The sequence below is a fragment of the Podarcis vaucheri genome, assembly GCF_965113315.1.
Source record: "Podarcis vaucheri genome assembly, chromosome: 5".
Lineage (NCBI taxonomy): Eukaryota > Metazoa > Chordata > Lepidosauria > Squamata > Lacertidae > Podarcis > Podarcis vaucheri.
Window position 1 is genome coordinate 15,774,380 of NC_138763.1, and position 26,340 is coordinate 15,800,719.

General features: G+C 46.1%; 1 protein-coding gene across 2 annotated transcripts in view; it reads right to left on the reverse strand.

Annotated features, from left to right (window-relative positions):
- The window catches only part of FNDC3B (fibronectin type III domain containing 3B), a 289,175-nt gene that overhangs the window by 168,747 nt on the left and 94,088 nt on the right, over positions 1–26,340 (reverse strand). For both annotated transcript variants that reach the window (XM_082223929.1, XM_082223928.1), the window contains exon 3: positions 14,647–14,722. In XM_082223929.1, coding sequence (XP_082080055.1) covers positions 14,647–14,722 — 76 coding nt within the window. The remainder of the gene's footprint in view (positions 1–14,646; positions 14,723–26,340) is intronic.

Below are 26,340 nucleotides of genomic sequence, written 5' to 3' on the forward strand. Positions count from 1 at the left end.
CATGTGTGGAATGAATGCGTTTGCTGAACCCAGAAATAGATTTGAGTTTGGCAGAGACAGAAACACCAACATGGAGAGCTTGTTTTAGCTAAAAGCTTTGTGTTCCTACCAGTTTGTGTCGCCCTGCAATCCATTAAACGTGATGGGAAGGGCACCCAGGTTTTCTCCCCCACCCACTTTGTTAGGTGATAATGTGCTGTTTGTGGGTGTCTCACTTCCACAGTGCCTTCATACCACCTTCGTCAGGTATCTTTCCCACGAAATCTTGGCCTAGTCTCTTGTTCTCAGAGGAACTGAAATAAAACCTAAGTGTTCACATGTAAAGCTAAACTTCCCAACAATTCATTGTTGCCTTTGCAGGTAAAGCTAAACTACGGCATTACACACTTTCAGGCTTGCAAACTGAACTCTCCTTATTATGAGGGGCCAGGACACAATCAGAAACTTATACATCCGTTTTTTATTAACTTTGGGTTAGGTACTTAATTCGTTCCGGAGGTCCGTTCTTAACCTGAAACTGTTCTTAACCTGAAGCACCACTTTATCTAATGGGGCCTCCTGCTGCCACCGCGCTGCTGGAGCACAATTTCTGTTCTCATCCTGAAGCAAAGTTCTTAACCCGAGGTAATATTTCTGGGTTAGCGGAGTCTGTAACCTGAAGCTTATGTAACCTGAAGAATATGTAACCCGAGGTACCACTGTATATGAATGCCCTTTACTAAGTAAGACCATCGGTCCATCTCACCCAGTTTTACCTACTTTGGCGGCAGTTTTCCAAGGTTTCAGCTCTTTCACTAACCTGATTGATATACCCAATGTCAGGGGTTGGGTCTGACCTTTCCACATGTAAAAAGCACATTCTACCACTGAGCACAGGACGCGGGTGGCACTGTGGGTTAAACCACAGACCTTCTTGGGCTTGCCGATCAGAAGGTCGGCGGTTCGAATCCCCGCAACGGGAAGAGCTCCCGTTGCTCAGTCCCTGCTCCTGCCAACCTAGCAGTTCGAAAGCACGTCAAAGTGCAAGTAGATAAATAGGTACCGCTATGGCAGGAAGGTAAACGGAGCTTCGGTGCACTGCCCTGGTTCGCCAGAAGCGGCTTAGTCATGCTGGCCACATGACCCGGAAGCTGTACGGTGGCTCCCTCGGCCAATAAAGTGAGATGAGCGCCACAACCCCAGAGTCGGCCACAACTGGACCTAATGGTCAGGGGTCCCTTTACCTTTACCTTACCACTGAGCACAGTATTTATCACCATGTGGACTCCTCTAGGCCCATCACAAGCAACCAATTCAGGGGGTTATCTCCAAGCAAATCAGGCTAAGCAGCCACTGCAGCAAGATGAATACAGAATGCCAACTCTCAGGCCATTTAGGCTGATGCACACAGCCATTCTGACTTGCCAATGTCATGATGACACCTATCGTAAGTTGACTGCTTTGGCATGCTGACCGGTTCAATGACTGCTCCATGAACACTGTGCCCTGGCAAAACCCATATGTTTGCACAAACTGATTATAACATTTTAAAAAAAGATAACCACAAGCGGCTTTCAGCTGCAAAACTCAAGGCCTACAAGTGCAAATGCACCCCCCACTTTCTAGATGCCGAAATCCCAATGGAGCAGAAAAGATTATTTATGTATGCAACCACAGCTGTGTGGATGTTATTGGCCCAGAGATGGAAAGAAGAATGGAAGATTAAGTTGATGGGTTATGCCAAAATGGCAAAAATGACTGGAAGAATCAGAAATCGGGAAGACCAAAATTTTAATAAGGAATGGAGGGAAATTATAATTTATCTTAAAAAATCATTGCAAGATAAGGTGATGGACTACATGGAACTGGCAGAAATGACTGGCAGAATCCGAGATCAGGGAGAAGAGGTGGTGGAAGAAGACTGGAATAAATTTAAAGACTACTTGCAGAAATACTGTAAAATTAATGAATGTTGGAGGGATGTTGGATTGAAAATAAGTGGTATTGGTAAAAAGATTAACAAGAATATGTAAATACGGATTGATAATGGCTGGAAATATATAGTTATAATAGGTTAAGATAATAAGTAAAGATAAATGATAGAGGGTAAGGATTTGCTGAACTAACTATGTGAACTGGAATACAAAAAAGGGGGGTGTGAGGAGGTCAGGAAATAAGTAAATGAAATATAAGACATGAAAATATTGATTTTTTGTTAACTTTGTTTTCTTTTTTTACTCTTTATGTATTTCGTCTTTGTATTTTTATATTTCTTTGTTTTTTATTATTGTTACGTTTTTCTTATTTCCTATTTTTAATTCTGCAACTTTTTATTGTCTGAAAATTTTTAATAAATATCATTAAAAAAATAATAATAAGTAGCTAGCAAGATACACGGTGTGGCAGGGTGGGGTCACACAAGTTGTGAAGGCCTAGGTTGAACCCAACTTTCCACCCCAAAATTAACACTCAGCTACAGAAGACTAAGACAGCTGCGTGGATTATGTGAATGCAAAAATAGGCCCCAAGAAGAGGCACAATGGAAGACATACGAAGTTAATAAAGCATGCTGAAGTGAGCAGTTGTTGTTACTATTTGGTAGAGGAGAATATGAGAGTTTGCTTTGACGAGGCAGCTGCCTTCGACCTTTGGTAAAATAATGCAGGAATCCTACCAAAATCCCGACATCACAAGACGACTCCAATGGTTTGCGGAGCTTGCGCAGCCAGGCCTAGAGAGCTTCTCTGCCAAGACGCAGCCCCTTCTCCAGAACGCACCATACAATCCCCATGATAAAAGGCTTCCTGCAATGGAATGTCTAAACTAGAGACTAGGTTAAAACACAAATAGACTACTGACCCAAGCTATTTATTCCATCCTAACTTGAGGTCTTTGCTTACTGTAATTTGATGGTTTCAACTAAATCCGAGTGGACAGCAGGTTCTTTGACAAATAAGCCAGTGCCATATGGCTCAAGCTTTCTAGAGGGGGCCCACCGCAGAGACCGAACTGCCCCCTATGTCTGGATAAAGATATTCTCTTTTGAGCAAAAGCTGATGTCAGCCCGCTCAGTATTATAATACAAGCTGAGATCAACCTTAATCTAAAGAACAGAAGACTCGAGCACAGCAGGCCTAGCCGATTTACAATCTTCATTTGCTTTTCCAAGGGTCCCATCCTGTAAGGTCCTGGGCACCTTTGGCACTCAACCAGCAAAGCACTTAACCAAGGGTTTCGCCGTAATCCTGTGGATCAACTCGGTTTGGACTATGCATTTGCCTAAAGTGCAGCGCAAACTCAGAAATGCTTGGCTGTGCTCAAAAAGAGTACACAGAGCATCTTAAAAAAACAAAACACCCAAACCTTAAGTTGAGTCATCCAAGTGGATTCTGACTGTAATTCTGGGTTGTTGGCAAAAGAACTATTTATTAGGCAGCAGAAATATTTAGACAAAGAGACTGTTCTCCCCAACATGTAATCTGTATACAGTACCCATATGAAGACCAGGAAGATGGAAGAGCGATTGGGGAATGCAGGAATCGATATCTCCCAGAAGATACTGGAACTCATGGCACCACCAACAATTAAATGCTTAGGAGCAAATCAGCCCATGGTTGCTGGCTGCAGATATGTAGGGGCTCCACATGGCCACAACTGGACCCACGCCAGTCGCCTGGCTAATTTCTAGGCAAAGGTAAAGGGACCTCTGACCATTAGGTCCAGTCGTGGCCGACTCTGGGGTTGCGGCGCTCATCTCGCTTTATTGGCTGAGGGAGCCGGCTTACAGCTTCCGGGGTCATGTGGCCAGCATGACTAAGCCACTTCTGGCAAACCAGAGCAGCGCACAGAAACGCCGTTTACCTTCCCGCCAGTGCGGTACCTATTTATATACTTGCACTTTGACGTGCTTTCGAACTGCTAGGTTAGCAGGAGCAGGGACCAAACAACGGGAGCTCACCCCGTCACGGGGATTCGAACCGCCAACCTTCTGATCAGCAAGTCCTAGGCTCCGTGGTTTAACCCACAGCGCCACCCACGTCCCTTGGCTAATTTCCAGCACTGGTTAATTATCTGCAGAAGAGGTCCTACAGACTATGCCTTCGTGGAATCTGCTAACCTTTCTGTTGGGGGGGGGGACCTGTGCTGCTAGTGTTGCATAGGAAGCTGCCTTTCACTGAGTCAAGACTATTGGGGTCTTGCTAGCTCAATACAGTCTACACTGGCTGGCAGCAGCTGTGCAAGGTTTCAGAGAAGGAGTCTCTCCCTGACCTACCCGGATATGGATTTGCACAGCACAGCGGTGCATAACTGCAGAGCTCAGGCTGGAAGCCCCCTCCCGTTTGCAAGTTGCTCCGATGGGCAGAAGTCTATTTTGGCATGAATCAGTATCCAAATTACTACGATTCCAATAGTACTACTAAAAATAATACTAGTGCAAAGTCAGAAGCCCAGGCTACGCTGCCTGAATCTCTGCGACATCTTGCGACAGGAAGAAGAAAATAACACTAAACTGAGGATGACATAAGGGCTAATGGACCGTATTATCCAAATCGAACAGTAGGGGAAATTCCATTCCAAATTTATCTCCTAATGGCAGGTCACCATAACGACCGAAAAATCATTGGCAGAAGGGAGTGCATTTATTAAGCAAACACCTTATTTCCCCCCTCCACTTGTCCGTGCGCATGCGTGTATGTGTGTGCGCGCACACACACACACACGCAGTGCCCAAACAAAGGAAAAAAGAAGGTGCCTTCATGTTGACCGGCCTGCTAAACCTGGACGGCTAGAAAGTTTGCGGAGTCTTAAATTTATTTCTCATCCTGTGAGTGATTCATCCTTCTGCCCCTCTCCTCTGCAGCAGCGCACTGTAGCTGCTCTGTTCTGCTCCAGTTGTGGGAAGCCACGTCAGCAGGAAATCATGCTGATTGCCAGGTCACATACATGACTGTCTGGAGCAGTCAGTGCGCAGCACATGCAGCGCACAGTCCTGCTCTCCTCCTCCTCCTCCTCCTTTCCACAAATGAAAAAAAGCTGCGAACGTCCTGGAAAGGAGCCCAATGCGATGAATGTGCTGGTCGCTACTAGGTACATACAGAATAATCTACGGTTTCACACAGACTTTATGCTCGAAGTTTCCATATTCCAGAGTTCCAAAAAACATTTCCATTCACACAGAGTATATCCATCCTCCCCCTCCCCAACCCAGTCTTCGAATATGTACTGTACAGCAGCCAAGCAGAGATATTTGGAAAAGATTAATGTAAGCCAAATCAAACTTCGCAGCTTTTATTATTTTTTTAAAGCTAACTAGCACTGGGCAAATGCATCAAGCAACGAGTGTGATTAGTTCGCCAGGCTTAAACTTAAGCCTTGAAAAGGGGAACGGGAGAAAGATAGAGAGACAAAGTAATGTATCCTCGTGGCAAGAAAAAGCATCCTTCTGTATGCATCTGTCGCATTGACAAGCTAGCCTATATTTTAAGTTTCATTGTGGAGCGCACTGGCAACTGCTAAGGTGCTACTATTAAAAAAACCCAACAACGCCACAATGCATAAGGAAATGCTGTAATGCTGCCCATCTCAAACTAGACACATGTTGAACATCCATGTTCATCTTCAAAGGAATATTCTTCAACACCTGATAAATAAACAGAACGCCAAAACAAGAATTCAAGCACAATTCAGCCCCACCGGAAAGCAGCTACCCAGCAGATCACCTTGTTCAATCATTAACGCCGTTGCCTAGTCACAAAAGGAGCTGCTCCAACCAGGTTTCACTAATGTGCTTTTAGTAGATAAGAAGAAGAAAAAACCATGGCAGTCTTGCAGATTTGTAATTTCGGGTTTACTCGGGTGTGGAAATGCTGGGGGAAAATAGGAAAGTGATAGAACGGATTTTGGCAAAAAATCAGGCGAACACTACTGGAAAGTCTAATCCTGCAATGTTATGCAATATCTACGTAACATAATGTTGTATAAACCTTCTTGCTAATACAGTGGTTGGTCCACCCCAAGCTAAAGTCAATCTGCTCACAAAAATATCTAAACTCAGCAAGAACGATGTATAATTAGTAGTGAGCTGCAACTGTGTGTTTGTTTTAATAAGGTAGTGTCCTGATGTGATTATTCCAATGAGGCAGACCCAGCTGAAGAAAATTTAGGGATTTTAAAATGCTAGAAAATATAATTTGCCAAAAAGGAATAAACCACACAAGCCTGGTTAAAAAAAGAAACCCACAAAGAATGATATGGAGTCTGCAAACAGAACAGACATAAATATTTTGGCTAACACAGTATGACCATTTGGATAGGAGCACAGGACAAATACAATCACATGTTGTTTGGTTGGGGCTCCAGACCTCCAAGGTAGCTTTGGAGACCAGGCATCTGATACAGCGTAAATTTTGATCAACAAAAGGATCAAGAAAAATTTAATTGCACTAGCAAATCAGGCAATCACCAAGATGACAAATGATAAACTGGACAGGCGTTGCTTTTCCAAGTTTAGCAAATGAACTGCTTATTTTTGATAAGATGGGAATGCAATCAAAGGCAGGGAGAAAGGGGAAGACTCTTCGCAGTATGCTGCTAATTCAAATTCTCTGATGTTCCAAGGCTATTTAGATAAACAAGATTCCATTTTCTTCAGACTATTACCCATCCCTCCCACTTCTCTCTCTCTCTTTCAAGGTGGAAACCCATAATAAAATTCTACTGAAAAATCAGTGCAAGGCTTATTTTCGCTGTAACAGAATCAATGAGCAGAGCCAAAGAGTCAAGAATGGTTCTTCTGCTAGGTTATTTATGTGTTGAGGCAGCAACAAGACGAAAAATACTTCATGAGGAGAAAGTCTCAGGTAGCTGCGAGGAACTTTTATGTCTGACCATCTGCCTTAAAAAACAACACCATCAGAGTCAGAGCCGTGGGGTGAAAGAAAGAAGTGAAAATTTATAAGGAATAATAATGTCCGACTGCTTTAGGACAAGTTTGGTCAATAGTATGTCAGCATATTAAACCAAGATATAAGTGATCCTTTCACCCAGGCACACAGAGGTGCTAAACAGCAGAATAGAGATTTTGCCAGATGTAGCTGAGATCTACCAAAGTTATCTCCTCTACTCATTTTACAGGCAACCTGTCCCTTCACACATGCTCAGTCAAAGCAGAAAGCAAACAATGCATAAGGGAGAGTGAAAGGGATGAATGTCTCCTGCCAGAATTTAAGCCTTAGGTGGAGTTTGCTGCCTGCTTTGGACTACCTCCCCAAGAAGACTTGGTCCCAGTGTAGAAAGGGTCTCTGCTGGGCTCACATCACCCAATGGTTAATGGCTTCATGCCCTCTTTAACTATCCTGCAAGTATTTGACTGGGGGTGGCTGCCGAGACCACATAACACCAATCCTGAAAGACCTACATTGGCTCCCAGTACATTTCTGAGCACAATTCAAAGTGTTGGTGCTGACCTTTAAAGCCCTAAACAGCTTCGGCCCAGGATACCTGAAGGAGCGTTTCCACCCCCATTGATCAGCCCAGACGCTGAGGTCCAGCTCCGAAGGCCTTCTGGCAGTTCCCTCACTGCGAGAAGCAAAGCTACAGGGAACCGGGCAGAGGGCCTTCTTGGTAGTGGCCCTGTGGAACGCCCTCCCATCAGATGTCAAGGAAATAAACAACTATCTGACTTTTAGAAGACATCTGAAGGCAGCCCTGTTTAGGGAAGCTTTTAATATCTGAAGGACTATTGTATTTTAATATTTTGTTGGAAGCCGCCCAGAATGGCTGAGGAAACCCAGCCAGATGGGCGAGGTATCAATCATCATCATCATCATCATCATCACCATCATCCTTATTGTGCAGGGGAATAGTTCATTATTATTACAGCTGTATACCTGTATGGCCTGCTGCAAGCCTGGGGTGCAGTATTACGTTCTGAAAGAATCTGGCAAAGGTTTTGAATAGGCCAATAATGTGATTTTTATCAGACACTGCCCATCAAATTCGTGAGTATATTAGCCACCAGGAGTCTTTCACTACAGCTACTGCTCTACTGACAGGTACTGACATTGTCCTGAAACCAGCTGGCCATCAGAATATGCCAGGAATGTTGAGGGAGCAGCACACCAGTGGCGTTTGGTGATGTACCTCAATGCCCCACTGAGCTTCAATAGCATGCACAAGTTGGGGTAACTGGAATTTAAAGGGGGGGAATAGGAGAGGACCCGTTTGCTAGGTCTAATACACTAGGGAGGGTGTCCTCTGACTCATTCACCAATTGCTTCTTGTTGGGGGGGGGGGCGTCAAGAATCTTCCCTCCCTGTCCATCAACTTCTCTTAGAAATTAGCAGGTGAAGCTTCCTATGTTTGGAGAGAAGCAATTTCACCACTAAGGTCCTAGGCCAGCTATAAAGTTGGTAATTCTACCAAAATCGGGAAGCGGGGGGCAGGAGAAATCCTTCTTTGCAGAATGTGGTTACTACTTGAGCTTCTATAATAAAATCAATATTATCATTGCTAGGCGGCATTGTTCCTTATGTGTTGCAGAGGTACGGGTGATTCATCTTGTCACCATTTGTTCAATACATTTCTTGTTAATATAAGCTATCATCTACTTCATATGTTCTGCTCATTTCTGTCCTGGGATATCACATTCCTCATTACAACCACAGATCTGATCTCAACCTATAATGCGTGTGCAAAATAATTTGTTGGAACTATTATGAAGCGCCTCAAGCAGAAAAACCCGGCAAGTTGATTAGCGATTGTGTGGCTTTTCGGCCAAACTGGGCTCAGAGAAGTCAGGAAGTTTGGAAGAGTCCAAACTGCAGGGGAGCTTTCCGACGCCTCTTCCACGGTGACCAAGATGAGGACAAAAGGATGCCTCACATGCCCTGTCTGCCTCTACCACCACAAACTCGTCCTGCCACACCCTAACAGACAAAACACACTACTTTTCTTAAGAAGGAAGAGTAAAGGCATCAGATCTTTGGCTCTTTGGCTTCCCACCAACTCTGTTCCCCTGCTCTCCAATCTATCATCACCCAAAATAATGGCCGGTGCAATGAACTCTGCAATGAAGTTGTGGCTTGTTTGAGGGCACACTGCTTGGGGTGACCATGGAAAGGGGAGGTAAGAGAGGGAGGCATCATCTCATCACTGTCACCACTGCTAATCCAGAGGTATGGGGGGGGTATTTGAATACCTGGGAGGAGCAGGGATGGTTATGGGTGGCAGCAGAGGCGCAGGATGACACCTCCTGACTTGAGAATCTTTTGCATTTACAGTGGTACCTTGGTTGTCGAATTTAATCAGTTCCAGGAGTCCGTTCCTACTCCCAGAACCATTCAAAAACCAAGGTGTGGGTTCCAATTGGCTACAGGAGCTTCCGTCAATCAATCGGAAGCCACGTCGGACGTTCAGCTTCCCAAAAACATTCGCAAACCAGAACACTTACTTCCGGGTTTGCGGCATTCAGGAGGTGATTTGTTCAGGAGCTAAGCCGTTCGACGACCAAGGTACCACTGCACTCTTGATTTTGTGGAAGAAACGGGAGGGAAACAAGATCGACGGGCAAAAGCCTCTCCTTAAAAGTTAACGATAAACTGTCCTTGGGGTTTTCAGGGAAGCAAATCCCCTTTCAAAAGATTTGCACTTAAGAAGAAGGAAAAACCCCAGTAAGGCACTAAAAACATATAAGCTTCAGGATTCACTTTCATGTACAGGAAAATGACACATGGCAGATATTTTATGACTTGCTCTTTACTGTACTCCGGAAACTCCGGCTGTGTAATCATTTACGAGGGATGGGGGATCCCACTGCATTGTAAAGGGCACCTTTAGCATACTGACAAGATCCTACAAGCCTCACAGAAAGCTAGGATCCAAAATAGGAGAGCAGCACACTGCCCAATTCTGCAACAAGAGAGATCATCCTTGGCAAGGGATAAAGAGCTGCTACTCTTTGCTTGGTGTTAACGACCCATAAAGCACAATTATACAGACATCCTGTTTCCACTTTCACGCTGCTAAGTTACTAGAGACAGGTGCAGAGGTAAGGGACTGGAAAGTGATTGATGGTGAACCACCAACCCTAGTTAGTTTTAGCATTGTGCTGACATAAGCCAGAACCATGATTGTGCCTAGCACAGAATGGGATGGAAGTTTTCGCTCAGCACGCGTAAGAACCTATAACCCTATATATATGCACCACCGTGAGTTTCATGTTAAGGCAGGTAGGCTATAAATGGGAGACATGCATTAAACCTTTCATTTATCTCTATCTCCACCAGCCATTTTGTCTGGTTCTAATGCCAGGTTTAAAAATAAAATACAAATGGCACGCGCTGGGTGGCAGCCAGTCAGGCCGGTCTGCAGCTAGCCAAAAGGCAACCCGTTCTGCCCGTATTTCAACACACCGCCGACTTTCTCCTTGAAGGGAACGAGCGTTTAGAAACGGAGGGGAGCGCCGAAACTCAAAACGCTAACACAAATGTTTCCCATTAAAATTCAATCAACACTACAGCCAGACTACCAACTGAGACCGGGATCTGACTGATCGGAGAATGTCACCGGCTTTTCAAGACCGAGAACTGAAAAGAATACCGAGAAAGACTCAATAAAAATACTCTATACAGAAATGTCATAATCTTAAACACATGTGCGTAAATGGAATGTGCGCACATGGACGTTTTTATTTAGAGCTACGCACAGGGGGCCAGAGATTGAGGTGGAGAGCTCTGCCATTTGGGTAGGGGCTTGGCCTTCCCTCCCCCCCCCCCAATGCCTGGACTGCGCTTCCCTTCACCGTTAGGCCTTTAACAACATTTCTGAAATGTTGCTCCGGTTGTCTAAAATGGGCAGCAGCCATGGGAATTTTAAATGCGTTGGATCTGAACACAGGATAGCAGACAACGGTACAAGCCAGCCTCCCAGCGTTCAGATACTGCACCAGAACCTACTGGTTCAAATTACAAGGAAGGGAATGTTGCAAAGATTTTCCTCACTGTAGAACAAACGGCCTATGGAGGCGGTGGACTCTCCTTTGTCCAACTGCACTAGCTACCAATTAGTTTTCAGGCCCATCTCAAAGTGCTGGTATTGACCTATAGAATCTTAAACAGCAATACCTCAAGGACCGCCTCTTTCCATATGAACCTGCCCAGACCCTGAGATCACCTTCTGAGGCCCTTCTTCGTGTGCCTCCTACATGAGAGTTCTGGAGAGTGGCAACACAAGACTGGGCCTTTTCTGCAGTGGCCCCCTGTTTGTGGAATGCTCTCCCCAGGAAGGCTCGCCTGGCACCCGCATTATACACCTTTAGACGCCAGGCAAAAACATCCCTCATCTCCCAGACCTTTGGCTGACTGACTTCCAACGCCCTTTTAAAATGTGGTGTGTTTTTCCGGGGGGGGGGGAGACACTACTGGGTTGTTTTTGGTTTTATTATTTATTTTGTGATTTTATATATGTTGTGAACCACCTTGAGACCTGGGGGGATAGAGGGCGGTATGCAAATTTAATAAATAATAACAATAACAATAATCGTTAGAGGCTTTTAAGCAAAGGTGACTAATCAAGGCTTCTGCAACAGCAGATCTGCATCTTAGGATGCAGGTAAATTCTCCTATGAAGCCAGACTCAAGTGCCTTAATACTGAAAACTCTGGCAACTTGCAACGGCTGGAGCTACAACTAGGGCCTGGGGCTGTGGAGTCTGAACATCGGACATCAATAGGTAAGTCACAAGTCCAAGCCATCTCAATTTGCTGCTTTTCATTTCTACTTAATAGGGAGGGAGGGTGAGGTGGAAAAAAACAACACACACACACACCCCACAAATGGAAATCGTTTGATGAGCTTATTCGACTGCAGGTCACGAATGAATTGCTTCTTTCTTAATACTGAGCTCAAATGATTAGCTTTCTTGCTTTCATGATCACTGGCTTCAAGCAAGGAGGGGAAAAATAAAGTATAAAACACCATAGCCCCTGGGTGGACTTATTTACCATGAATGACTCACACAAAGTTATGCATGACTGCAAGCACCCACCTTCCCCCAAAACTGGCAGCGTTACAGGAAGCATTTTTATTTTAAATGAAAGTGGTGAAGGTGTGAGCTTCACTTGGGAAAGTTTCGCCATTACAGTGAGAAGCACAAATGCGCTTTTCTTCAGCATTAGGCATGAATTATATATTGATCCAACACCTCAGATGTGGCCATAGTGAAGAAAATCTAACCTGACATTTTGCTTACTGGTTTTCCTCGTCTCTCTTTAGGGACAATGGGTGATATTATTAAAGACAGAGGTTTGATAGAACTCGTGATTCCCAACTGTCACAGCTGGGGGGCATCCACCTGAAGTTGCCACATCAAATGCCCACCTCCTGTATGCTAAACTGGGTAAAAAAGGTAAAGGGACCCCTGACCATTAGGTCCAGTCGTGACCGACTCTGGGGTTGCGGCGCTCATCTCGCTTTATTGGCCGAGGGAGCTGGTGTACAGCTTCCGGGTCATGTGGCCAGCATGACTAAGCCGCTTCTGGCGAACCAGAGCAGCGCACGGAAACGCCATTTACCTTCCCGCCAGAGTGGTACCTATTTATCTACTTGCACTTTGATGTGCTTTCGAACTGCTAGGTTGGCAGGAGCAGGGACCGAGGAATGGGAGCTCACCCCGTCACGGGGATTCGAACTGCCAACCTTCTGATCGGCAAGTCCTAGGCTCTCTAGTTTAACCCACAGCGCCACCTGCGTCCCTAAAGATGAGGTAAGATGAGGATTTTATTATCCTTTTATCCTACCCTTTATCACAAGATCTTTGGGCGTTTCACAGAATAAAATACAAGATAAAAAAGTAAGTAGCAACAAAGCAATAACCATCCCCACTTCCCACAGACACATTTAAAAGAATATGAATCAGCCCAAGGCCTGGTTGAAGAGGAACGTTTTCGCCTGGCGCCTAAAAATTATATAATGAAGGCTCCCTGGGGAGAACATTCCACAAATGGGGAGCCACTACAGAGAAGGCCCCGTTCTAATTTTGCCAACCACCACACCTAATGTGGAGGAGGCACACAAAGAAGAGCTTCAGGTAATGATCACAAGAGTCTGGGATGGCTTATATGACGAGAGAAGGTCCACATCCACATAATGTATGTGTCTGAACCACCCATGTTACCCTCACAACAAACCAGTGCAGTGAGTCTATTTGGCAGAGAGTGACTGGCACAGCTAAGTTTCATGACGAAGAGGAATTTGAACCCAGGTCTCCCAGGCTAAATACTTGCACTCTAGCCATTCCACCGCATTACCTCCTTCCTCACCATAAATATGGCAGTTGCTATGGAGTCAAGGAGTTGGGGGGATGCCTTTCAGGTCAACCTTCTGCCTGGAAGCCCTCCAAAAGATGGCTGCCCACACTCTGCTAAAGACCCCAAACGTCTGCCCAAATGGACAAGAACAGGGGCTGGGGAACATTTGTCCCTCAAGATGTTCCTGTTACTGTTGTTTCGTCTACAAATCTCTTCCCACAAGGCACCTCAAAGTGATTTACGATGCAGCATATATAAAACAGATACATATATAAAAAAACAGGTGAACAGCACAAAATCAATTCAAATCCAAGGCAGCTATTGAGTGAGGTACAGATTTTGGAAGACTCATTGAAGGAGGAATGCATGTAGCAGACTCCAAAAAGACAGCAGAGAAGAAGAAGAAGAAGAGTTTGGATTTGATATCCCGCTTTATCACTACCCTAAGGAGTCTCAAAGCGGCTAACAATCTCCTTTCCCTTCCTCCCCCACAACAAACACTCTGTGAGGTGAGTGAGGCTGAGAGACTTCAGAGAAGTGTGACTGGCCCAAGGTCACCCAGCAGCTGCATGTGGAGGAGCGGGGAATCGAACCCTGTTCACAAGATTACGAGTCCACTGCTCTTAACCACAACTCCACACTGGCTCTCATAGAAGGAACACATCTGGTATGCAATGGGGAGAGCAGGAGTTCTAAAGGTAGGTTGGTGCGACCCTAACTAAAGGCCCAAATCTGATGTTGTGCTAAGTAGACTTACTGATAGGATGGCACCTGCAGGATGCCCTCTCCTGCAAAACACAGTGATTAGTTGGGGACCTAGAGGATGGATGACTTTTTAAGGCATCCTGGTCCCAAGCTGCATAGCCCTTGGAGCACCAGTACCAGCCCAGTAGCTAACTGGTATCCCATGCAATTCTTTCAGCGCTGGTGTAATATCATGGGGTTAGTCCATCCCAGTGAGCAGTTGACCATCCATATCTTGCACCTTCTGCAGCTTCTGGGCTAGCCTCAAGGAAGTCCAGCAGCCCAGCCACCATGCCAAAGGCAACAGGACCTTCTCAAAGTTCATGCACCTGTCTAAGGGACTCTCTTATGGAGCAGTGGCTCAGCTCCAAATAAAATAGTGTCTTCGAGGGCTGCGAAGCTGAACTGCAAGTCATCCACACTTCCTCTAAAAGTTTGGCAAACTGAAAATATTTAAGGCTGTCAGATGCACCTTCGTGAACAATGCTTTATTTTCGTTGGTGAAAGGACAGAGCGAAAGCAATGGATCCACGGGTGATCGGCCAAGGATATTAATTGGGCAGACATGTGCTTTCCACATAAAAACAGGAATGTTCTCTTAATAAAGGCTTCCTTACCTTGAATGCACTGAAGAGTCCCATCTTCTCCCCTTATTGTAAAAGTTTCACCTGGATTAACTTGGACAAAAATGACCTGCCAAAATAAAGAACCTGATGTCAGAATCTTATAAAGAACATATCCATGAATTGTATGTATTCTTTCCAGAACATAGGCATGAAACAAGATATTGGGGGGGGGGGACTGGGGGACTTAACTAAATCATCATTTCCCAACCTGAAACCCTCAATGTGTTGTTGGGACTCCAAATCCCATTAGCCCCAGCCAACATGGCCGATGACCTGGGGTGAAGGGAGTTGTAGCCCAAAGCACTTGGGAGGCCAACAGCTTAGGGAAAGTTAAACTAGAGAAGTCCTGGAATTATTTATTTTTTATTAAATTTCTATATTGCCCTTCATCCGAGTATCACAGGGAGGATTACAATATACAGTGGTACCTCAGGTTACAGACGCTTCAGGTTACAGACTCCGCTAATCCAGAAATAGTGCTTCAGGTTAAGAACTTTGCTTCAGGATGAGAACAGAAATCGTGCTCTGGCGGGGCAGCAGCAGTGGGAAGCCCCATTAGCTAAAGTGGTGCTTCAGGTTAAGAACAGTTTCAGGTTAAGTATGGACCTCCGGGACGAATTAAGTACTTAACCCGAGGTACCACTGTAAAAACACAGAAATACATGACATAACAATACAAAAGAAAGCCAGCATGACTAAACAACAGAATAGAAGATGTTAGAATACAAAAGTCTCGCCTGAAATAAAAACACACATGTTCCATCAAACCAAAATATAAATCTGCAATAAGGCAAGCCAAGACCAAACAGTTGGGGGGGGGGCATATTTTTTAAAACTGATGCTAAGCAGAAAACAAGCCAGGGAAGCAATGGTACTATGGTAATAACAAATAATAGTGTGAAGAAAGACGGGAAATGGAGAGAATTTTTATTAAGGACCAGACCCCAGAAAAGGCATAGAAAGGAAGGTACAGTGGACGCTCGGGTTGCGAACATGATCCATGCAGGAGGCACATTTGCAACCCGCAGCGTCCGCAACCCGCAGTGCAGCGTCTGTGCATGCGTGGGTTGCGATTCGGCGTTTCTGCGCAAAGTGAGATTTAGTGCTTCTGCACATGCGCCAAAACCCGGAAGTAACCTGTTCCGGTACTTCCGGGTTTTGGCGCGTCCGTAACCCGAAAACACGCAACTTGAAGCGTCTCTAACCCGAGGTATGAATGTATACCTAACTAAATAAATGCACAGTCCATCCCTGTTCTGTCTTCCTCCCTTCTCCTTCTGCAGTCTCACCTGTGTCCAATTCTAGACTGCCAGCTCTTCAGGGCAGGGGACTGCCCTCTGACATTTTGTCGAGAGCAATGCACTTTGATGGCACTATTGCACATACATGCAAAGGTATGCTATCGGGCGCAAGGGGGGTGGGAACTGCTGCAGAATGTATTTTTGCACAGCTTTGACTGCTCACACAAATGTCCTGCTTGCACGAGCGGTGTAACAGAGATCGCGCCTCCGCTTCTATCATCGCAAACCACAACCTGCAATTTTGCCTGTTCGTGGAAGGGTGATCTCGTGCAAGCTCATTCCTTTCAGTACCACCCATTAGTAATCTTGTAATTCGATGAACACAAGGGATGATTGCCAATGGGCGGTGTGCAGGTGCCTGGGAGCACATCCTGACCACAATTTAGCACGTCCAGAGTCAATTTTATGCGTCATAAAACACCCCAAATCTTTCTCTCTCTTCCCCCCCCCCATATACGAGCAATTATTTGCAAGACTTAGCGGGGCGCACTATCTCCTTAACGTGCATTAACCTGTTTCATAACGCTTGGTTATATAGTTCACTACAAGATGTCAGCACACAAAACTGGTGTGTGAAAGAGACAGGGTGCATGTTGTTGCCCCAGGCCCATTAAATGCAGATTTGGAAAAATGATTAGAATGACTAAAAACATGGGACACTGTTAGTTTTGCTTCAGTGGAATAGAACATGATTATTGCTCTCAGAGACTGCAAACATGATCTCCTCTCGGTTAACCTAGACTGAAAGCTTCCAAAGAAAACACGCTACAGCATTTGTTGAGTTATAGTCATGCTAAGCTAATGCATGCGTAAGTTTTTATTCTCTTTATTTAATCTGATTTTTTAAAAACGCTGTGTGGGGCGGGGGCAGGAATCCATTCCGTGTCCACTGCTTTCTGACATGGCAATGCTAGAGAGGCTTACCACCTCCACCCAAGTCACAGCTGTCGCCCTTTTCATTGCACACAAGAACATCTGACATGAAAAGCCGTTTTCAAAAGACGTGGCATCTTCCTGTATTAAGGGCTTCCAAACACAAACAAGGAGGAAAGAGCTATCTATAGCTACTGTTTACATTGCACATCTTAGCAAGCAGCAGTATCCTGAGCGCAGCGTGAGGCTGTCTAGGTTTATTTTAGTCACCAGTGTCTGAAAGGGTCATATCCTAATGGCACAAAAGTTTACAGAGTCCGAAGCAAATGATCCTGCAGAGTCGAAGGGTCCGATAACAGAATGTGGGTACTTGAACAAGGGGGGTGCATCACAAAATCTGGGGGCGCAATTAGCTTCTGCAAGCCAGTTCAATGTTACCCCATAACACACCCATGTTGGTGAAGCTAACTCTTTACTCAAAGAAACCAAAGCAGCTCAGGCCTAGTGATCACAGCAACTCTTCCCAGTGGGGCTAAGGCTTCATCCCCAGCAACCTGAGGCTCCTTCGTCTTGTCTCTCTTTGCTCCACCCTCTTCATTTCTTTTCATGTTCTGGGAGACCAGGGGGAGGGGAGCTGGTCGCAGCAGGAGGGGGAGACCCCCTGGCTTCTTTAGCCGCATGCCTCATCTCTCTCGCTTGAGCCCCCTCTGCTACTGCCTCTGATTCTTGACTGCTCTCTGCCCCAGCCTCTTCCTGCTCACTAAACCCTGTTACCTATTCGGCTTCTGACACCTCCTCCTCCTCCCAGTCTGCTCCCTCTTCTGCCTCTTACCACTCATGGCCTTCCCACCATCAATTTCCTGGCTCTGAGCCTTTCTCTTGGGAAGCTGCTTCCCTTCCCAGCTGCTGCCCCCTCCCCCCTCCTCTACATCCAGCCAGTCCATGACACAGGCTGAGCTTCTGTCCTGTGGAATCTGCAAAATGCACTCATCTACCTCGTTCCCCTTTTGCAAACCAACATGGTTGCCATTCACTTCTATGGAGGTGTGGGAAGCAAAGCATTAATACTATAGAGAAGTATGCAAAAAACACCCAGGTTCAGTTCCCTGCATTTCTAGTTAAAAGATTCAGTTGCAGGCAATGGGGACACGGTTGCAGTAATGGAGAAATGGGCCATCTGCGCTAAATGGGCAATCCGGACAGCAATCCCACAAGAGTGAGCCAGGTTTCTGCATGAAAAACATGCACACCTCCTGTATCGCCCTCCAGTTGTCCTTGCCATTTTCAAGACTTTTACGTTCTCCTCCCCACAACACAACCCAAAAAACTCTAGGGCACTAGATATCCTTTCTCATTGTTTCCAATTCTACAATTCTATGTAAAAGAAATGTAAAGGGACCCCTGACCATTAGGTCCAATCGTGACCAACTCTGGGGTTGCGGTGCTCATCTCGCTTTATTGGCCGAGGGAACCGGCGTACAGCTTCCGAGTCATGTGGCCAGCGTGACTAAGCTGCTTCTGGCGAACCAGAGCAGCGCACGGAAATCCCGTTTACCTTCCCGCCGGAGCGGTAACTATTCATCTACTTGCACTTTGATGTGCTTTTGAACTGCTAGGTTGGCAGGAGCAGGGACTGAGCAACGGGAGCTCACCCCGCCGTGGGGATTCGAACCGCTGACCTTCTGATCGGCAAGTCCTAGGCTCTGCGGTTTAACCCACAGCGCCACCCGTGTCCCGTACAATTCTATGTAGCAACCAATTAAAGTGCAGCCGGGGGAACTCCAAACCGGAGTGACATCACACAGAGCATTTTGTCACTTAGCTGCATGAATGGGTGGTGTGTATGCACAGCCGTTCGCAGCAACATTAGCAGACTGAGAGACCAATGGCACAGGACTGCTGTTCTTGGCAGCAGTCAGGCATCTCCAATAGCCTTTTAGTTCCAGCATCTTTCCAAAAAGGTACAGCGGTTTCCAAGGCCTTGATACAGGAAACCCATCAATGGTTTTGAGCCGCCTCCAGGCCTGATTCCCAGACAGCCCCCGTTTCTGATCTTCAGCTCAAGGCACACAAAATTCTTTCTGCCACGTTGGTTCCACCGTGCTCAAGACTGAGAGAGAGCGCCGCCCCCCCCGTCAAAATTCCTGAAGTCCTTCTGAGACTATGGCATTACTGCACGGTACCATGCTATGTTTAGCGCTAAGCCTGATGATCTTTCCACTGATAATAAAGGCAAAAGACCCCCTTTCAGAACATCAAGAAGATGTTTGGAAATTAAGAACGTTAAGAAATTACAGAATTGCATCTCTAAGCTTTCTTTGTTGGGGGGGGCAGTGATTTCTGCACGAACCCACCGTCAGTGTTAAAATTATAAGTTCTGGAAAGGAAGGGAGGGAGAGGAAATGGAAACGTGGCCCATGATGCGAGGTTTGCAACGGGCCTTTCTTAAAGACACTGATCAGGGCAGACAGGGACAGCAAAGACACCACAATCAGAGTCCCAGAAGAGATAAAAATAAACCGACAAAAGCCAGGCCAGTCCATCTGTGACCTCTGCTCCATCAACAGTGAAAGACATCTGCCTCCCAGCCTCCAAATTTCTATGCATTATTCACAAGGGTCATAGCTTCCTCAAAATAAAGCATACCATTCAAAACAAAGCGAGGGAGCCGGGGAGATCAAAACACATGTCGCTCCTTAAAGACATGCATGTCATTTTTAAGTTGTTTAGCATTTCAGTAACTTTCAAGCCACAGGACTTTTTAGATGTGATGGCCAGGGCTCCGTTCTCCAGAAAGGAAACCTCAACCGCCCAAGACCTTCCCATTCAGCATTCGATGTGGTGGTTCAAACGATGTCACCCAGAAGCGTTTTCCTCCGCCGCCCTTCAATGGTGAAGGAACTGCATTCTGCACATGCTCAGGAGCGTTCTCGCCTACTGCCGTCCTTGGAAATCGCAGAAACTGTCCGGGTGCAAATGGAGCAGTCCGAGAAGAAGAAAAAGAAGAAAAGGCCTTCCACATCCTTTGAAAAGCTGTTTTACTTCTTGTGCGATTCGGGCCTGCTGAGTCGCCATGGCAACCAGGCCGTAATTTAGCGAGCCACCTCAAGACCAGCTCCAGCATCCTAATGCTCAATCTCCACTTCTAGCAGTTTCTCACACAAAGGTGTGCGCGCGCACAAATCATTGTCATCCTTCGCAAGTCTCCAGTCGTCCCTGCGATGCAATCCCAGCTAGGTTCCATCAAGAAAAGACAGCTTATTTGTTTTACTGAGGTCAGGGAGAAGACCTTTGCTGATTCCATTCCTCCACTGCAATCTAACAGTTGGGGAGGAGAGAGTCTTATGACACTTCCCTGACAACCAGCACTGATGCGACAGTAATGTGTTTTCACATCAAGCGGTTCCGATGTAAGGAGTCTAAGATGCTGGCAGATTCTATTACACTTAAGCCTTTTCTTAATAGAATATTATTATTATTATTATTATTATTATTATTATTATTATTATTATTACCAGGTGACATGGAATAAAATTTTGCAGTGTGCAGTGCTGGTGTTCAGAATTCCAATCGCTCCATTTCACCACTGTAGGGAAGAACACTGTTTATACAGTCTGTCTGTCCTCAGAGCTCAAAACCATCAGGGAGGAATGGACAACTGCTCCAGCTGAGGAGTGCGGCTCAAACAGTTTTATAAAACTGGTTTGGTTGACAGTAATAATAATAATAATAATAATAATAATAATAATAATAATAATAATAATAATTTATACCCCGCCCATCTGGCTGGGATTACCCAGCCACTCTGGGCGGCTTCCAACAGAATATTAAAATACAATAGTCTATTAAACATTAAAAGCTTCCCCAAACAAGGCTGCCTTCAGATGTCTTCTAAAAGTCTGGTAGTTGTTTTTCACTTTGACATCTAGTGGGAGGGCGTTCCACAGGGCGGGTGCCACTACCGAGAAGGCCCTCCGCCTGGTTCCCTGTAACTTGGCTTCTCGCAGTGAGGGAACCACCAGAAGGCCCTCGACACTGGACCTCAGTGTCCGGGCAGAACAATGGGGATGGAGATGCTCCTTCAGGTATACTGGACAGAGGCTGCAATACCTTCTCCAACCACCTGAAGTGGTGGCACTGAGGAACCAGGAGCATTGTCCTTGACTGGTGGTTGAAGTACAGTATCTGAAGACAGAGTTGGAACTTGAGATGACCGTAGCAGAGTGGAGAAGTGGGGAAAACTAACAAAATGGATTTCAACAGAGGCAATTGTAAGGTTCTAATACACTTAGGCAGTAAGAACCAGCTGCACAAATATAAGATGGGGGACACTTGGATTGCCAGTAGTACATGTGAAAAGGATCTAGGGGTCTTAACAGACCACAAGCTTAATACAAGTCAACAGTAGGATGCGGCATCAAAAAAAAAAAAGCAAAAAAAAAAAAAGCTAAAGTAGGACTTCGTTGGATACAACCAAATGCCACTCTAGGCTGCAGAAGTATAGTATCCAGATCAAGGGAAGTAATAGTATCACTCTATTCTGCCTTGGTCAGACCACACCTGAAATACTGTGCCCAGTTCTGGACGCCACAGATTAAGAAGGATGTTGACAACCTGGAATGTGTGCAGAGGAGGGCGACCAAGATAATCAAGGGCCTGGAAACTAAACCATATGAAGAATGTTTGGGTGAGCTGGGGGTATGTTCAACCTGGTAACGAAGAGATCAAGAGCAGAAGTCCTAATTGGACCATACTACCGTATTTTTCGCTCTATAGGACGCACTTTTTCCCCTCCAAAAATGAAGGGGAAATCTGTGTGCGTCCTATGGGGCGAATACAGGCTTTCGCTGAAGCTTGGAGACCCCTCTCATTCTCCAGGATTCAGGAAGCACCGACCCCTCTCATTCTCCAGGCTTCAGGAAGCTATCCGCAAGCCTTGGGAGCCCGCGGGAGTTCCCACAGGGCTCCCTAGGCTGCGGATAGCAGCCTGCTGCCTGGGGCGTGGGGCGTCCTGAAGCAGAGCGCCCCGCGCTTCGGGCAGACATCGGCCAGCCCCACAAGCTTGGGGGACAACGGGGAAGTGGAGCGCCGCCATACCGCTGTTCCCCGACCTGGTTTGGTTTCCCCGACCTGGTTTTTTGGGGGAAATAAAGGGGGAAAATTCCCCCCCTCAAAAAAACTAGGTGCGTCCTATGGAACGGATCGTCCTATGGGATGAAAAATACGGTACTTCAAACTGTGGGGGAAGAGGACTGAATATGAGAGTAACTTCTCTATTTTTAAGAGAGAACTCTTTGCACCTTCAAAGTTAGTATTCTGGGGGAAAGGTTATGCTAGAATCTTTTCCGACATGCAGCTAGATTGCATATGCGTGGCTAATACGGAGAAAATATTCAAATATCCTATCCTTCCATCTGTGGCTTGAAATAGTCCATTAACAGACATGTCACTGCTTGATTATTACAGTAGAATCAAAGATTCATTTGGCAAAAAAGGAGGATTTTATTTTTTTAAGAGAACCATCCTCACAAAGGTATGATCCCAACATTTTTCTAACCTAACAGGGTCTGTGCTCCCTCGTTTATTGTGCACAAGGGTGTGAATGTTTTTCGCTTAACAAATCACATCTAAGCAAGTCAAGACAAAAGCCATTTCATTCCTGCTCCTGTTTACCATAGGATTAAATGCTCATGGATGGGGTTTTTTTCAGATACAGAAGCCTACCAAGAAACTGAGATGCACATCTGCTGCTGTATTTCTTGTTTGCACAGAACAATCAACAGATTTGCCCCACTGCCAGATAGAGTAACCCAGAGGGACCCTGACGCACCATGGCCCATGCTCACGGAGCATGCTCTAAGCCTATTTGCATCCCCTTTCGCCAAATGGGTTGAACAAATAAATTCAGAATGGATTTCATGGGAATGGGACAAACCTTCAGACAGGGGTGTCAACTTGAATAAACTATAGGGGGAAGGGGACGACGGATGGACAGGTAAGCCTTGCCCCCACATAATCAATCACAAGATGCAGCACACAAACATCATTTGAATGGCAGTGCCCATCAACTTTGTGGGTAGGGCATGGGTACCTTGAATATTTTATTTTGGGGGCCAAAGGGATGTCAGCTCCTAAGCATCCAATTATGAAGGTTTCATGCTATTTCCAACACATCACACAGCAGCTGGGAGATACCAGATGCAAGTTTTTCCAAGCAGCCATTTCCAAAAACCACGGCAGCTCATGAAGCAAGTTTCTGGCAAAGCTTACCCTCTTTCATTTTTGTGGTGGTGCTGCCACTGAGACAGCCATTCCAATTCCCCACTTTAGAATTGCAACATTCTATTAAACACAAAAGGAGTTCAGAAGCAAAAATGAAAAGAAAAAAGATTTATGCCTTCAGATTTCCTTTGGAGGCATTCTCCTCCCTCCCTCCACCCCGATCACTTGAAAACTCTGCTGTTCTGCCATGAAACTGCAGTATTCCCAAAAGCTAAAGCAGCCATTTCTGAACGAAAAAATGGAACGCGATTTTGCTCCAACGCTATAATCAGCCGACCACAGTCCCAACTGTGGGGTTTTTCCACTGCTTCCTGTGAAAGGAAGGCTAGAACACTAATCTGACAAGGAAGAGAACTCACTTAAATCTCTTGCCGTGTATTGCTGACTACAGGTTAACCAGCAAGTCATGCTCTTAAGAGGATGCACACCTAAACCATAGCTTTTCAGTTTCCACCAGACTCGAGTTGTGGCTACTGAGTTCTGGTAGTGCAAGCCCCTGGATTCAGCCAGTAACCTCTCTGTATACTGCTGCTCTGATCTGGCAGGCTTAAATTTATCGTTCCCAGACAAAAACACCACTCCCAAAGCAAACCTGGAAAAGAGGAGACTGAGAGGAGATAGGATTTTGTTGTTGTTGTTTAGTCATTTAGTCGTGTCCGACTCTTCGTGACCCCATGGACCAGAGCATGCCAGGCACTCCTGTCTTCCACTGCCTCCCGCAGTTTGGTCAAACTCATGCTGGTAGCTTCAAGAACACTGTCCAACCATCTTGTCCTCTGTCATCCCCTTCTCCTTGTGCCCTCCATCTTTCCCAACATCAGGGTCTTTTCCAGGGAGTCTTCTCTTCTCATGAGGTGGCCAAAGTATTGGAGCCTCAGCTTCAGGATCTGTCCTTCCAGTGAGCTCTCAGGGCTGATTACCTTAAGAATGGAGAGGTTTGATCTTCTTGCAGTCCATGGGACTCTCAAGAGTCTCCTCCAGCACCAGAATTCAAAAGCACCAATTCTTCGGCGATCAGCCTTCTTTATGGTCCAGCTCTCACTTCCATACATCGCTACTGGGAAAACCATAGCTTTAACTATACGGACCTTTGTTGGCAAGGTGATGGCTCAAATATCTCTCACGTGCAGGAAGGAGCAAGCTTGTTTTTTTCTCTTGCTCTGGATGGCAGGACTTTAACCAATGGCTTCAGGTTACAAGCAAGGAGACTCAACTAAACATCAGGAAGAACTTTCTGAATGTAAGAGCCATTTGACAATGGAACAGACTCCATTGGGAGGTTGTGGACTCTCCTTCCTTGGAGGTTTCTAAGCAGAGGTTGGGTGGCCATGTGTCAAGGATGCTTTAACTGAGATTCCCGCATTGCAGGGGGCTGGACTAGATGTTTCTCCTTTCCTCCACCACGTTCCATGGCAGCTCCAGGTTTCCCAGTTGCTGCTGCAACACCCGGCCAACACAACTAAGTCCACTGTGGCTTGTTCCCCAGGCAGCTCCAACAAGGATGCTTCAGCAGGAAGGTGGGAACGAAGAAAAGCATACAGGAGACTGCTAGGTGACTTTTTTTTTAACACTTCCCTACTACTTCCAGTTCACGCTTGTTAGGTAGAAGAGAAGGAATGTAGCAACAATGCAAAGCTTATGCGCAGGAACCTGGGAGGACATGGCCACATTGCGCAGGGGGAGTTATTAAATCCACAGCTTCAAAGTCCCCATGGACCAGGGTTCATACACATAACGTATTTTTCCGTGTATTGGATGCCCCCAGGTATAGGACAACCCCTATTTTTGGGGACTCCAAATTAAGAAAATGGGGGGAGATTGAGCTTAATTGTTGACGAAAATAGCTCACCTGCCATACCAACGCTGACAGCCGCGCACCTCTAACAAGCCACCTATCAGCTGTTCCCTCGCAGGCAGAGTCAGACAATCACTGAGCTTTTTGGGGGGAGGGAAGCCCAGAGTTGTTGAGCTTATTGGGGGGGCGTCGTTACCCGGGAGGCGTGCAAGGTTTCTATGATGGGAAAGGCGTGGAGGGGTGGTATTACTTCAATCGCCGTGGCCAACTGGAGCAGCAGCGATGCTCGTGCGTAGCCAGCCACAAACTCCACGTGGCACAAATGGATCATCAGCAGCCTCACCACCAGCTGTAGGGCAGGCTCAGTAGGGGAAGGCAAGCAGACTAAGGAGCCCCCGAGGGAAAGGCACGGAGGGGTTAGGTATCGTCGATCGCCACAGCCAACTGGAGCGGCGCGAAACCGATTGCGCGAAGCCACCGCCCAGACTCAGTGCGGCACAAACGGACCGCCTTCAGCCTCCCTCCTGGCTGAGTGGGAGGAGGAAAGCAGAATAAGGAGGCCCTGAGGCTCACTACTGTGAGGAGCTTCAACTGCCAGAGCGTGTATGGCGGCAAGCACCGTATTTATTTATATATTTAACTGCTCTAAGATGACCCACATTTTTAAACTTAAAAAATTGGGGAGGGGGTGGAGACCTCATCTTATACACGGAAAAATACGGTACTCAAAAAGCTTAGAAGTGAAAACAGAGTGAAGTCAAGAAAATAAGGCTGCATACTGCAGGGCCTCAAAGGAGGGCAATGCATATGTGTGCTCTGCATGAGGTAAAATGCAGCCTACACACACACAAACACACACACACACGTTTCTCTTTCAGCAGAGACTGGGCCATGGACAGGTGGAAGATGATGTTGCTGCACTGCAACCACATTCCCACAGGATTAACTGGTAGTGACATGCAGGGGAACGTATGAGGGTCCGGTTCAAGGGCATCGCTGGAATGAGCAACAAACGGCTGCATCAAGTTCCTAGCGATTCCTGCCTCTTGGCTGCAGAGGGATAAAAGATTTGTGTATCTCCCCAACAGTCCATTTTGCTGAGGCCCATAGAACTTGGTGGGCAGGTTCTGTTTCTTGGAAAACACTAGGAAAAGGCAAACCCAGAACACAGGAACTGTCATGTTTAAACAAGAACAAACACGCCAAAAACAAAAACAAAAAAACTTCCATATATCATTACGGTTGGCAAGGCCCAACTTGGCATTGTAGACAAGAAGAATTCTATCCTCCTGTCAAGGTACTCCCATTTAGCAATGTGCCAGTTTCAAGTATCTGCGACTATTGTCTGACTCTCAAAAACAGGATTAGGATTCTGTTAGTTTACCTCTCTAAGTTGGCATTTTATAAATCCATGCAGAAGCCATCTTGCCTGGG